Source organism: Phyllostomus discolor, chromosome 7 (genome assembly GCF_004126475.2).
Source record: "Phyllostomus discolor isolate MPI-MPIP mPhyDis1 chromosome 7, mPhyDis1.pri.v3, whole genome shotgun sequence".
In the NCBI taxonomy this organism is placed as follows: Eukaryota; Metazoa; Chordata; class Mammalia; order Chiroptera; family Phyllostomidae; genus Phyllostomus; species Phyllostomus discolor.
In genome coordinates, this window is record NC_040909.2 from 113,121,654 (window position 1) to 113,134,852 (window position 13,199).

The 13,199-nt window shown below is 43.0% G+C and overlaps 1 protein-coding gene across 4 annotated transcripts in view; it reads left to right on the plus strand.

Annotated features, from left to right (window-relative positions):
• Positions 1-13,199, plus strand: part of GRHL2 (grainyhead like transcription factor 2) — a 138,063-nt gene that overhangs the window by 45,786 nt on the left and 79,078 nt on the right. For all 4 annotated transcript variants that reach the window (XM_036031317.1, XM_028533921.2, XM_036031316.1 and 1 more), the window contains exons 3-4: positions 5,700-5,767; positions 10,817-11,210. In XM_036031317.1, the coding sequence (XP_035887210.1) occupies positions 5,700-5,767; positions 10,817-11,210 (462 nt within the window). The remainder of the gene's footprint in view (positions 1-5,699; positions 5,768-10,816; positions 11,211-13,199) is intronic.

The following is a 13,199-nucleotide window of genomic DNA, read 5'->3' on the forward strand; positions in this document are numbered from 1 at the left end:
ATGATCTCAGATTCCCTGATGGGCAGGGAGAAGAGAGGTTCTCCTCCAGGAACTTGATCTGCATGTGCTTGGTCAGGCGGCCCGGCTTGGTGAAGGACATCCACTCCTTGTCCTGGCCTTGCCTCTATGGGCTCCACAGCCCCAGAGCTCAGGCCTGGACCTGAACATGGCTGTGACCTTGTCCCAAACACATCTTCCACTTCACCTCAGATGCCACCACCAAACCCTCCACCAAAGCTGCTGCGGCCTCCCGTTCTCGGGCCCCCTGTGGCCTGCAGGCCCTTCCACAGTACCCGTGTCGTTGCCGCTTGGTGTTTCCTTGGAGAAGTCCAAGTCCTTCCACCTACATTTTAAACCTGTCACCATAGGATCACTGCAGTGAAGCCCATCACCATGTTTTATATTTTACAGTTCAGGCAACTAGGTGGGATTGACCCAAGGTCACGGTCAATCCTAATGTCTGTTCCATTACACTGTGTTAGTCTTCTCAGGCTGCCATAACAGATTGCCATGCACTGGGTGGCTTAGACTGCAGGTTCAGTTTTTTCTCTCAGAACTCTGGAGGCTCAAAGTCTGAGATCACAGTGCTGGTAGGGTTGGTTTCTCTTTCCTTCTTGCTTGCAGCTGCCATCCTTTCGCTGTGTCCTGACGTGGCCTTTTCCCTCCGCATGTGTGCTTCTGATGTCTTTTCTTGTAAGGGCAGCAGCCCTGCTGGACTGGGGCCCCACTCTTAATGATTTTATTTAACCTAAATTACCTCCTTAAAGTTCCTTTTTCCAAATATAGTCATGTCGGGGATTAGGGCTTCAACTTCTGAACTTTTGGGGCACACAATTCAGTCCATAACACTGTTTACTGTTAAAAAATTCTTTTCTTAAACCCATTTGAAAATGGGTTCAAATTGTTAAAATATACACTTGAAGCTACTTAGATGGTCTCTGTTGTAAAAACAACCAAATTGCCAGAACCTTTCATAATTGAGGGGCTCCAATACTAGTCCAGTTTTCTGTCCAGTTCAAGCTACTTGCCAATAGGAGCGCTCAAGCCAAATGTGTCCTCTTGATGAATTTTGAGCGTGACAGAAAAAACATGACAAATTCCATTTGTAAGTTATTTTTAAAAGTAGTTTAACTTACTTTGTCTGACTTTATTTTTTCCTTGATGAAGCTGGTGGTTCATATTCATCAGATTCCAGGTCTAGTGAAAAGACGCTTCCCCAGCCAGCTGGTTTCCAGCTGTTCTGTCCACCTGGTGCTGCTGGAAACTAGTTCTTTTGTTGGTTTGCTTTCCCATTTGTATGGTCATCCATTTATTCATTCCAGTATTCATCCATCCATCCCATAAATATTTATTAACTAGCTGTGACCTTCCAGCCATGGTAATAGATATTGTGGAGGTGGGCTAGATATCAAAAGGCAGATGGGACCCAGTTCAATATCTCTGAAAGGTCGAAGCCTGGGACAGACGCAGTTGCATAAAACTATAACCACAACTCATGGCAGGAAGTGCTGTAAAAGGGATGTGCTCTGGGAGCAGTGAGGAGAGGCTGATGCCTTCTTAGAGAGTTTAGGTTTTCCAGAGGAAGCAGTGCCTACTCTGTTGGGACATAGAGGAGGGTTTGTCAGGCAGACAGGTGGAGAGAAAGCATTTCAGGCTAAGGGAACAGGAGATGGGGAAACATGAAGTATCAAACCCCAGGTTGCACTTAGTGGAATCCAAGTAGTCAGTCTTGCTGAACTGCGGTGGTGATGGGGGTGGGGGTCAGAAGGAGGTGAGGGTCAGAAGGGGGTGGGCTGTGAAGATTGATCCAAAAGGTGGTAGATCCCTCTGAAAGAGCCCAGCTGGTGGACTGGGCTTTATTCTCTCAAATAGGCGTCCAGGACTAGGTGCATGTGGCCTTGCTTTTTGCTGGATAAATGAATGAATAAATAACTTAATATATATTTATAAGCTGGTTTTTTAACAGCCTTTCATTTTGAGAAGAAAATGAAATACCTTGTAATTCTTTTGCCATACTGTCTGGCACCATTGCCTCTAATACTGAAGAATCTTGAACATAGGCCTGATAGACTGTAGGAAGGATCTGTGCACGTTGCTGTGGCGGCAGCAGCAGCAGCAGCAGCAGCAGCAGGGAGGTGGGGTATGGGGCAGGGAATCCAGTGAGCCGTCCATTGCAATTGTCCGGATAGAAGATGATGAAGACCTGGCAGAAACATGATGGTGGGGTTCCCTGGGTCAGCACTCGTGAGGTTCTCCTTAAGTCAGCCACCAAAATAAACACTAAATACAGACGAAGCATTGTGTTCAGGAAATCATTAACTTTTTGTTTGAATAAGGGCAGGCAATGGACTGTGTGTATGTGTGTGAGAGAGAAGGAGTTGGTGGGGGAACCCCGTGACTAGGAGTGAGCTGTCTGAGATGATTCCTGGATTAACCAAGGTGGGGAGTGCAGAAGAAAGGTGACGGGGAGAAAGATAATTGTATGTTGAATGTGATGTGCTTGCAGTATGTCCAGGTAGGGATGTTTGATAGACAGTAAAGTGGATCTAGACTCAAGAGAGGGGCTGGAGTTCAGAGGTCTCAGTTTTCTGTGGAGGACAGTCTTTGGGAGGCCAAAGGTAAACACAGTTCAGAGCAGCCCAGACGGGAGCACACCCGAAGGTGAGCAATGGTCTTGGCTGCATCGTGTCCTACACCGAGCAGTCTGCTCTGAGCCCTCATCAGTCAGTGCACCTGGGCTATAGTGACACGTGCCTCTGTGAGTCTGGGGGGGTTGCTGACATGTCTCAGTGTTTGGAATCCCTATTTCTCCTACTTCTTGGGTTTTGTATTTTCCAGGCCATTTTGATTGATCCACTCATTCTTTCAACACGTGTTTTGTGAAGGCCTACTACGTTCCAGGCACTTGGGACAAAACCATGTACAAGGGGGACACTCCTGGAGATTATAGTCTAATCTGAGATGTGGACATTTAGATGGGACTTGAAGTATGCTCACAAATTAGCCTGGAGAAGGCGCAGCTGGGGTGGGGCAGGGGAGTGAGTGGGTGTGTTCCAGGCAGAGAGGGTTTTGTGTGCTGACTCCGCTGCAGGAGGAGGTCACGTGGCCAGAGAGGTGGTGGCGCTGTACGCATGGCAGTGATGGGGGCAGCTGACATTGAGGGGAGGCTTCTGGAGGCCATGTTCTTGAGAATAATGGGGAGCATTGAAGAGTGTTATGTAAGGGCATAATGGGACCAGACTTACCTTTTTAAAATCACTTTGGACTTTCTTAATAGATCCAGAACAGGTTTGCAGGGATTAGGTGAAGGGAACAGTTAGGGGGCTGATGCAGCAGTCCGGGGAGGGATGTAGGAGGCAGAACCCAGAGGCAGGCATTCAGAGGGAAGTGTATGGACTGGAGTCACATGGGATTCAGTGTAATCTCCTTACGGCTCACTCACTCACATTATAGCACATACCAGAATTTCATTTAAAGGCTGAATAATATTCCATTGTATGTATATACCATATTTTGTTTATCTGTTTATCTGGAGATGAACATTTGGGTTGTTTTCACCTTTTGCTATTGAGAATAATGCTGTTATGAACGTGGATGGTGGTGATGGGTATAGAAATTTTATGCTTATGTATCATCTTCAGTAGATGGTAGGAGCTATGTTTTATTAATTTCATTTCTATCTAGCACTTAGCAAAATGCCTGGAGTATTGTAGACCCCCAGCATTGACATGTGAATGAAGGACTTGTCTTTGATTTATTTTATATCTATTTAATAAATACTTATAAAGTACCATACAATCTAAATACTTTTTAAAAATCTATTCATTTAATTTAACTAAAAACCCCATGAATCCCACTTCTGGGAATATATCCAAAGGAACTCAAAACACTAATTTGAAAGAACACAAGCACCCCTATGTTCCTTGCAGTGTTAATTACAGTCACCAGGATGTGGAAGCAGCCCAAGTGTCCATCGGTAGATGAGTAGATAAAACAACTTTGGGATATTTACACATTGGAATTCTACTCAGACATAAAAAAGAAGAAAATTTTACCTTTTGCAACAGTATGGATGGACCTGGAGAGCATTGTGCTAAGCGAAATAAGCCAGTCAGAGAAAGACAAATACCATATGATTTCACTCCTATGTGGCATCGAATGAACAAACTGAACTAACGAGCAAAACAGAGGCTGACTCATAGATGGAGAGCAGATGACAGCTAGTGGGGAGGGAGCTTTGGGGAGCTGGAGGGATTGAGCAAAAAGGAAAAAGGACTCATGGACATGGACAACAGTGTGGTGATTGCTGGGGGGAGGGCAGGTAAAAGGGGACTAAATGGTAATGGAAAAAATGCAATAAATATTAAATTAAAAATACTTTATCATAAAGAAAAACCAAGCCTGTGAGGTGTAAAACAGTAAGCCTGTTTTACAGATAAGGAAAGTGAAGCAGCATTTCGTTAGTGGCAGAGCTAGAGATTTGGACTGGCAGTGCAGTGTAGGTCCTGACTCTTAGCCACCCAGCTGTGGGGTCTCCCCAGTTCTGCTGACCGGGCTTGTGTATGTCTTCAGGTGAGCGGAAACCGTACGAGTTGCTAGGGGAATTCAGAAGAAAAATGCTTCTCATAATGTTCTTTTATTTTATTTGTCTATTCATTCATTTTAATCACTTTTTATGTTTCAGTTACAGTTGATATACAAGATTATATTAGTTTCAGGTGTACACCCCAGTGATTAGATATTATATAACTTCCTAAGTGATCATCCCAGTAAATCTTATACCCATGCAATGCCATACACAGTTATTACAATATTATTGACTATATTCCCTATGCTGTACTTTACATCCCCATGACCATTCTGTAAAGAACCAATTTGTTCTTTAGTCCTGTCACCTTTCCCACTCATCCCCCAGTCCCCCTTCAACCTGGCAACTGTCAAAATGTTCTCTGTATCTCTGTTTCTGTTCTGTTTGTTCACTAATTTTGTCTTCAGATTAATTTTTGATAAATATGTATTTGTTGCCATTCTATTGTTCATATTTTTTATCTTTTTTTCTTTCTTCTTAAAGAAGACCCTTTAATATTTCATGTAATACTGGTTGGGTGGTGATGAACTCCTTTAGCTTTTTCTTGTCTGGGAAGTTCTGTATCTGTCCTTTGGTTCTAAGTGATGGCTTTGCTGGGTGGAGCGATCTTGGATGCAGGTCTGAGCCAGGTTTGCTGTCCTCCATGTCAGCACCTGCAGCCCCTCCTCAGGGTGCAGGGTCAGTCCCTGTTCTTAAGCAGGAGACTTGTTGTAGCTCTAAGACATTTTCTGTCTGTTCCAGGCCACGGATGTCCAGATTCGTCCTTCCTTTATCATGTTCCTTTTGCATCCACTCCCAAGGTGGGGCGGGCTCGGGAGTCGGGCAGGCCCCAGAGCACTGCCCGTGCCAGCAGCGCACAGCGGAATCCTGCCGGGTGTGGCCTCTGTTGACATCGCTTCTCTGTGTCTGGCCCACTGTCATTGTAGCTATGTAGCCTTGAACCATCTCTTGGCTATAGCAAGCCCGCCACCTTCTTCTGGAGAACGTCCCGTTTCAGTTTTCTGTTTTTTGTTTTTTTTTTTTTTTTTTTTTGACTATGCTAGCATATAACCCTGCACATAGTCACAGTTGCATCTGTGTAAATCTGACTGATGGTTGCTGATGTTTCCAGGTTCCTCGAGACAAGAGGCTGCTGCCTATAAGCAAATCGAGTGACAGCCAAGAAGATCAGGACAAAAGGTATGGTGTTATGTAAAGGCCTGTGCCTGGCCCTCCAAATAACTCTTGTTCTGTGTTTTTTGAAAACACCAGCATTAAACTATAGTTTTTGTTCTTGATAGGAGATGGGGTTAAGAAGCATAGCCTCCTCCATCTGTCTTTTGAAGGCTGGACAAAGACAGTATCTCTCGGTAGGGAGAGAAAATTGCATTTCTTGGTTGTGCAACCAAAAGTTCACCAGCAGGCTCTTAATATACCTACCCCCTTCCAAGGAGGCTGAAAACCCTTCTAGAGGCGGTAGCTGGCAAGGTAGCCCACTGCTGGACTGAATTTTCCTGTCAGTCCCTCAGCTGTCTAACTATGATCAGCCTACTGAGGGGCCAAGACACTTGGAGCTTGCTTCTGATGAGGGCAGAGGAGAGGCAGGCTGTCTCTCAGCCCAGGGAGGCAGCCCAACATTGTCAGGGTGCAGGAGCAAGGAAAGTGTTAAGAGATCATTATGTAACACTCCTCTTTTGCAATCTTGAAGTTAGAACCAGTTGAAAAAACAAGACAGTCGTACAGATTGAAATTAAAAAGGGAAAAAAAATCAGTTTGATTTCTGATGAAGGCAATCAGAGAATGTGATTTTGAATCTTCAATTCATAACATTTCAGTTCTGCCTTAGACACCCTTAGTCGTCTGGGCCCAGGCAGGACTGCAGGCCTCCCTGTGGTGTGTCGCAGGTGACCGGGTTGTCCCTTGTTTTCTGATCAGGCTGATCTGGACATAAAGGAGGATCCAGACAGAAAAAGGCAACCCTGCTCAGCCACTTCTTCCAAACTCATCAAATACACCTCTGCTCCTGCAGAGGAAGGGAGATGCCACAGTGTTTTTCTTTTTTAACTTTATTTTTCTAGAGATTTTACTTATGTATTTATTTTTAGAGAGAGGAGAAGGGAGAGAACATCAATGTGTGAGAGAAACATCAGTTGGTTGCCTCTCGAATGCTCCCTACCGGAGGCCTGGCCCACAACCCAGGCATGTGCCTTGACTGGGAATCCAACTGGTGAACTTCTGGTTCGAAGGCCAGGGCTCAATCCACTGAGCCATACCAGCCAGGGCTGTTTTTCTACTGAAGGTTTTTTCAAATGGAAATATGAAACCAGGAGGAATGAAATCCCCTGCTTTACACGTCTGTCAGAATCTTATCTGGCCTTGATAGGAACTGCTTGCGACATTATAGTCTGATTATGTGACTAGCGGTGGAGGCCACCCACCAACCAGCAGCCCTAGGCTGTGTACCAGGTTACACCCCAGCAGAAGATTAAGACTATCTGCCTCTGATCTGCAGTTTCGCAGGTCTGAGGCTCCGTGCTGCCCGGGGCCTTGGGCCCTGGCTGGTCGTAGTGATGACAGGGACAGAGAGGCTGCCACTCCTCAGGCCCTGTAACGTCTTCTCCATCTAGCCACTATTTCTTCAGCGAGGACCATGCTGTCTACTAAGTCTTATGCCAGTGATCACAGAGGGATCTGGGAGAAAATGAGCCTAAGACATATATATACTCTGCATCAAAATAGACAAAAGAAGCCATGTTTTTGTTAAAGCCTCTTTTAAAACACCACTAAAGAGTGACAGTTGCTTATTGTATGTTTACGGTTACTTTTGTGATTTCAATGGAGCACCTTTAAAAAAAGCTGTCAGTGAAGTATAGACAAAACCACCTTGTATCGACTAATTATGACTTTATAGACTCCGGTTGGATGTAATTTGGAAGGATATCATTTGATCTGCAGTGCATTTGTGACTCAAGGTGCCATGTGCTCACACGTTATCATTACAACTGTTTGTATACAGAAGCTGCTTCTATGGAAATGGAATTTCAATGACATTAACAAAATTTTTTTAAAAAGTATATTTAATGTACCTTTCTTAGCATTGCGTTTTTCTCATATTTTAATATTTGGTTCAATTTTAAATTATATTGCAGTTGAGTTGGTATCTCACAATAATTCTTACTTTGTTCTAATCACCTAATTTTGGGGATGTCTTTCTGAGGTGCTCCAGCATCAGCTTCTAAAGCCAATGCTGTCCTACAGAGGCACAGGAACACATTATAGGTTGGTGCTGAGTCTGTTATTTCCCCCTCAGGTAATAATAAGGACTTGACTAGATTTATAGAGCTATATAGTTTGCTTATTTATTTGTTTGTTTATAAGACCACCAAAAAATCTTTTGCCTTATGTTTCTTGTTTAGAATTCACGCATTTTGCATGAATTAAAAAAACTAAGAAATTTGGACTAAAATGGACTCTTAACTATAGAGGAGTTGGTGAACTTGGAACATTTTGGCAAAGCCATTGAGGCTGTGCTAGTTCAAAGCCCAGAGGAGTGGAAACTGGGTAATTGCTTTGGTAGCTAGTGAGTTTAGACCAACACTTCCACACCCACGTTGCAGGACATTACCCACAAGCATTAATAGTTAACCCTCCACAGAAGGATCTGGAAGAAAATGAGTTTCAGAAATTCAGGGTTACCCTTGAACAGATGAGGGCACACCTGGGGGGCCTCTACCAGGTCATGATATTTGTGACCCACCAGGGTGGTCTTGTTATGGCAATGTTGTTTTGTTTTGATTTAATACTGATTTTATCATGGGCTCCTTTCTTTGAGGAACATCTATTAACATTCCATGCAAATGTTCTAAATAATGGGGTTTAGGAAATGCTGCTATAAATGGGTGGTCTGGGTTTTGGCATCCTCCAGCTCACTGAACTCACATTAAACATAATTTCTAAATTTTCTCTCTATCCTATATACAGATTCACTGATTGATTTGGCCATGAAAGCAGGTTATTACTTAAAGCCGGAATGTTTGTAGACTTGCGATTTTATTCTTTAAAGGATTATTTTCCAGAATGATTTCTACAGCTCTGTGACAGAGAAGTTTAGATATTTTTCTGTTGGCTTTGTTCATGTGGAGCCATTCTTTCCTCAAACTTCACTTTGAAGTTTTATCTGAAAAATCAAAGCTGAAATACCAAGTTCTGCTTGAGAGTCAGGCAAGCGCAGAAGCTAATGGGCTTCCTTTGCAGGGAGGAGCCAAGGGAACTCAAATCTTGGGAGAACCAATTTTTTTAGACGACTTCTCGCTCTGACCGGTGTGGCTCAGTGCATTGGACATCATCCTGCAAACTGAAATGTCACTGATTTGATTCCCCGTCAGGACACGGTCAGGGCACGTGCCTGAGTGGTGGCCAGGTCCCCGGTCGGGAGCGTGCAAGAAGCAGTTCATTGATGTTTCTCTCATGCATCAATGTTTCTCTCCCTCTCTTTCTCCTACCCATCCCCTCTCCCTAATAATAAATAAATGATATCTTTAAAAGAATATTTCTCTTCATGAGAGATGCCAATAAGACCTGGAAAGAACATACTAGTGCAAAAAAAAAAAAAAAAAAAAGCAGACAGTGGAGATAGGGCTCCATTCCAGATATGTATTTTTTCTCTATAGCCATCAGAATAAACCATAAGTAAGTGAGAGGTGGCCCCAGATTTTACTGACCATAGGGACTTCACCAGTAAAATCATTTTGCGATCAACAATAATGTCTCATAAACAAGGCTCTCTTTGCTTCTGTTCTCTCCTAGAATTTAGTATAAATGAAAATATTTCATCCTAGTCCAGCAAGAATTAATTTTCTAAATCCTCACCTTTTTCTTTGTACCAGCCAGGAGGTCTGAGATCTGAGAGATCTTGTTTCACATAAGTCCAGTTACACCACTTCCGTAAGCCCCGAGAGTAATTCAATGCTAAAGCTATCAGTGAACTCACACTATTTCTTTATTTAGTGAAAATATTTTAATGATAAATTTTCACTTCTACTTTTTCCTACAATTCCTAAATTTTAGCTTAGTCCACAGAAAAGTGAAAAATACCCTTCTCACTTCCCCTCAAATTACCATGTTATTTCTCCTTCTGCCTTTTTTAAAAAATAAAAGCTATTTTAAAATGTTTTCTTTTGAAACTTTTCAAACATATCCAGAAGTAAAGAGGATAGTATAATGACCCCCCAAATATCCATCCCATCTTCCAGATTCAGTGATAACATTTTGTTAATACCTGCCTAATTTCCATTTTCTCTTTCCTTTTCTTTTTTATTTTCTTTATTTTAAAGATTTTATTTATTTATTTTTAGAGAGGGAAGGGAGAAAGAGAGAGAGAGAGAAAGAAACATCAATGTGCGGTTGCTGGAAGCCGTGGCCTGCAACCCAGGCATGTGCCCTGACTGGGAATCGAACCTGCGATGCTTTGGTTTGCAGCCTGCACTCAATCTCTTGAGCTATGCCAGCCAGGGCTCCCTTTTCTTTTTTAAATTGTAACAATATTTAAATGAGTCCCTGACATCATGTCATTTTACCTTTAACTACTTCTGTTTTGTATCTCCAAAAACACCTAGAACATTTTATTACATTATCTTAAGATCTTTATGACACCTACTAAATCCACATACTTCCCTAATGTCACCTAACACCGGCCCATATTCGATTACCTCCAAAATCCCATCGCTTTGTCAGTGCCTCTTTGGTTTATTCAGATCAGGATCCAGACAAGATCGTATTTGATGGTTATGTTTTTAAAATCTCTTTTAATCTAGAATAAGCCTCCCACCCTTCTTCCTTTTTCATGCCTCTGGCTTATTGAGAAAACCAGGTCAGTAAGATGTGCTGCACTCTGGTTTGTCCAGTTGCTTCTGTGTGATGTTGTCTGGGTCTTTCTTCCAGCTCCCGTATTTCCTGAGAGCTGGAAGTTAGGCATAAAGCCTATTTAGATTTAAGGTCAATATTTTTTTTTATAGCAATACTTTCTGGGTGGGGCTGATTGCATGATACCATGAGGCTCATGTGTAGTTGTCCTACTCCAGTGATGCAAAGGTCCATTGCATCCCATTGTGAAGTTCACCATCACCCTTTCCTCTCATTATTATACATTTGCATCCACTGATTATTGCCTGCATCAGTTATGTTATGAAGAGTTGCATGGTGGTGATTTTTCTAATTCTATCCTATTGCGGGGTGGGTTTAAACACACAGAAACTGTCTTGGCACCGGTGAAGCCCAGAGCAATGTGAGCACAGGAGAAAACCGAGTACAGGTCCTAAAGACTGTTCCAGTGAACCTTTCCCTAAATCAAGACCACCTGGAGAATTCAAAGCGGGAACAGTACAGCACGGCCATCTCCGAGGGCCCCACCATCGTCCCCGTGTCAGGAATCACGGTGGTGAAAGCAGAAGACTTCACTCCGGTGTTCATGACCCCACCCGTGCACTATCCCCGGGGAGATGGTGAGGAGCAGCGGGTGGTTATCTTTGAGCAAACTCAGTACGGCGTGCCCTCCATGGCCAGCCACAGCACCTACCTCAAGGATGACCAGCGCAGCACCCCGGACAGCACTTACAGCGAGAGCTTCAAGGACGGGACCAGCGAGGTGAGTCCCTCCTCCTTCACTGGTAGCAAGAACCTAAATCCAGGGCCCCCAGCTCACTGTTCTCTATTTACTTTTTAAGTGGGATAAATGAATTAAACTGTGAATTTACAGTTATTTTTTTTAAATGTGTTTGTATCTTTCGTTACAAGCAGGCTTTAATAAACCATTGGTCTAGGTGTGCAGAGGAATAGTTGTGTGTTTTTTTGACTGTTACATGATAGAATTCTTTGTTTTAGTTGTAGTTGTAAAGTTAAATATTTATGAGGCATAAAGAGATTTTTGTGTGGAAACTTCCTACTTCTTAAAGTTTTACTGACCTCTTCTGGTTTGTAACCATCCAAACAGTAGCTAAAGCTGTTGCCTGCCCGTTGTTTTTAAAAACAATATAGCTCTACAACCTTGTCTGATTGAATATTCAAGAAAATTTATATATTCAGTAAGTAAGTGTGTATATATGTACTTTGTACCTTATAGAGACTACATAGCCTGCTCATGTGCCCATAGACTTTATAGAAACAATGATCTCTGCTGGCTTGTTTGCTCTGAAATCACGTGGTTTAAGCGCACACTGTGAAGCACTGGCACTGTGTACGACTGTGTAACCAACGTCAGACTCGCAGAAAGTCCCTTCCTCCTAAAAGTCTCCTTGATTCCCCTCGCACTCGAAGCCCTCTTTTCCCTTCCTCTTGACAAGCATGAACCTGCCCTCTGTCACTGTAGTTTAACTTTTCTGAAATTTCATACTCCTGGTATAATAGAATACATAATCCTCTTTGTGGTCTTAGTTCACTTAGCACAGTGTCTTTGAGAGCCATTCATGTTGTTGCTTGTGCTAAGAGTTTGCTTTTTTAATTGCTAAGTAGTATTTCATGGTAAGTATGTATCACAGTGTATAATATATAACCTCAATTACTGATATAATTGTGGATCATCTCTTTAGTTTTTGACCCAGAATATGGAATGTATTTTTAAATTAGTTCAGTCAGCTTCTTTGACATTTAGGTACAGTGCCTGTGCATTTGGGATGATGCCATTGGCTGCCCATTTTTTCAGTCCACCTGGGCCAGTGAAAGACCATGGCAGAAGGGGAAAACGTGGGGTTTCTGATTTCCTAAAGAGGAGCGAGTGTGCTGGCAGCATGTGTAGCCTGCTGCTCATGTAGTTACCATTGGGACAAAATGCAGCTTCTTGAGGTTGAGACTACATCCCTAAACAACAATATGTAAAAGCACTAAACATTTAATAAGCACTTACTGTGTGCTGGGCATCATTCTAAGTGATATATGCTCATTTAATCCCCACAAAACCCCCGTGAGGTAGGTACTACTATTGTCATCTCTGTTTGCCAAATGAGGAACTAAGGCACGGAGAGCAGAAGTCTGCCCCTGGTCAAACTGAGGGGGAGAGAGCGGTCCTCGCAGGCCGTCACCTGCAGGACCAGTGTCCTTGACTATTGCCTCTGTGTGCTCAGAGACCTTGTGGAGCCACCTAATCTCAGTAGTCCCATTGCTTAAGACAGTGTGATTCACGAATACATCTTTTATTTTTTCTAGATCTGAGTGTCCTTTATCCACGTAATTATTTTTTATCGTTCAGACCAGGAGAAGAGGAACAAAAAAGGCTAGCTCTCTGCAGTGTTGGTAGAAAGTTAGGGTGTTCAAGTTGCCCTACTAGCCCTTCCAGTCCTGCACCAGCCAGTGCTGAGTGCCTGCTGTGCATTCTAGGAACTCAGGCAATGAGCAGAGCAAGGCTTGATAAGGTCTCTGCCCTTGAGAGGCCACTGTATTCTTGAGTTCCAGTAACTTTATGACCAAATTATCAGTATCCTCATAATGAAAATATTGTCTTAAAGTTAGTGTCCTTAGCTTCCCATGCTGTATTGCTTAAAGTAATTAGCAGATTTTTTTTTTTAACTGAGCAAGGAAACTTGTAGGGTGTTTGGTAGTATTATTGAACATTTGACTGGCCCTCAAGCAGTCAGGGGTGCTT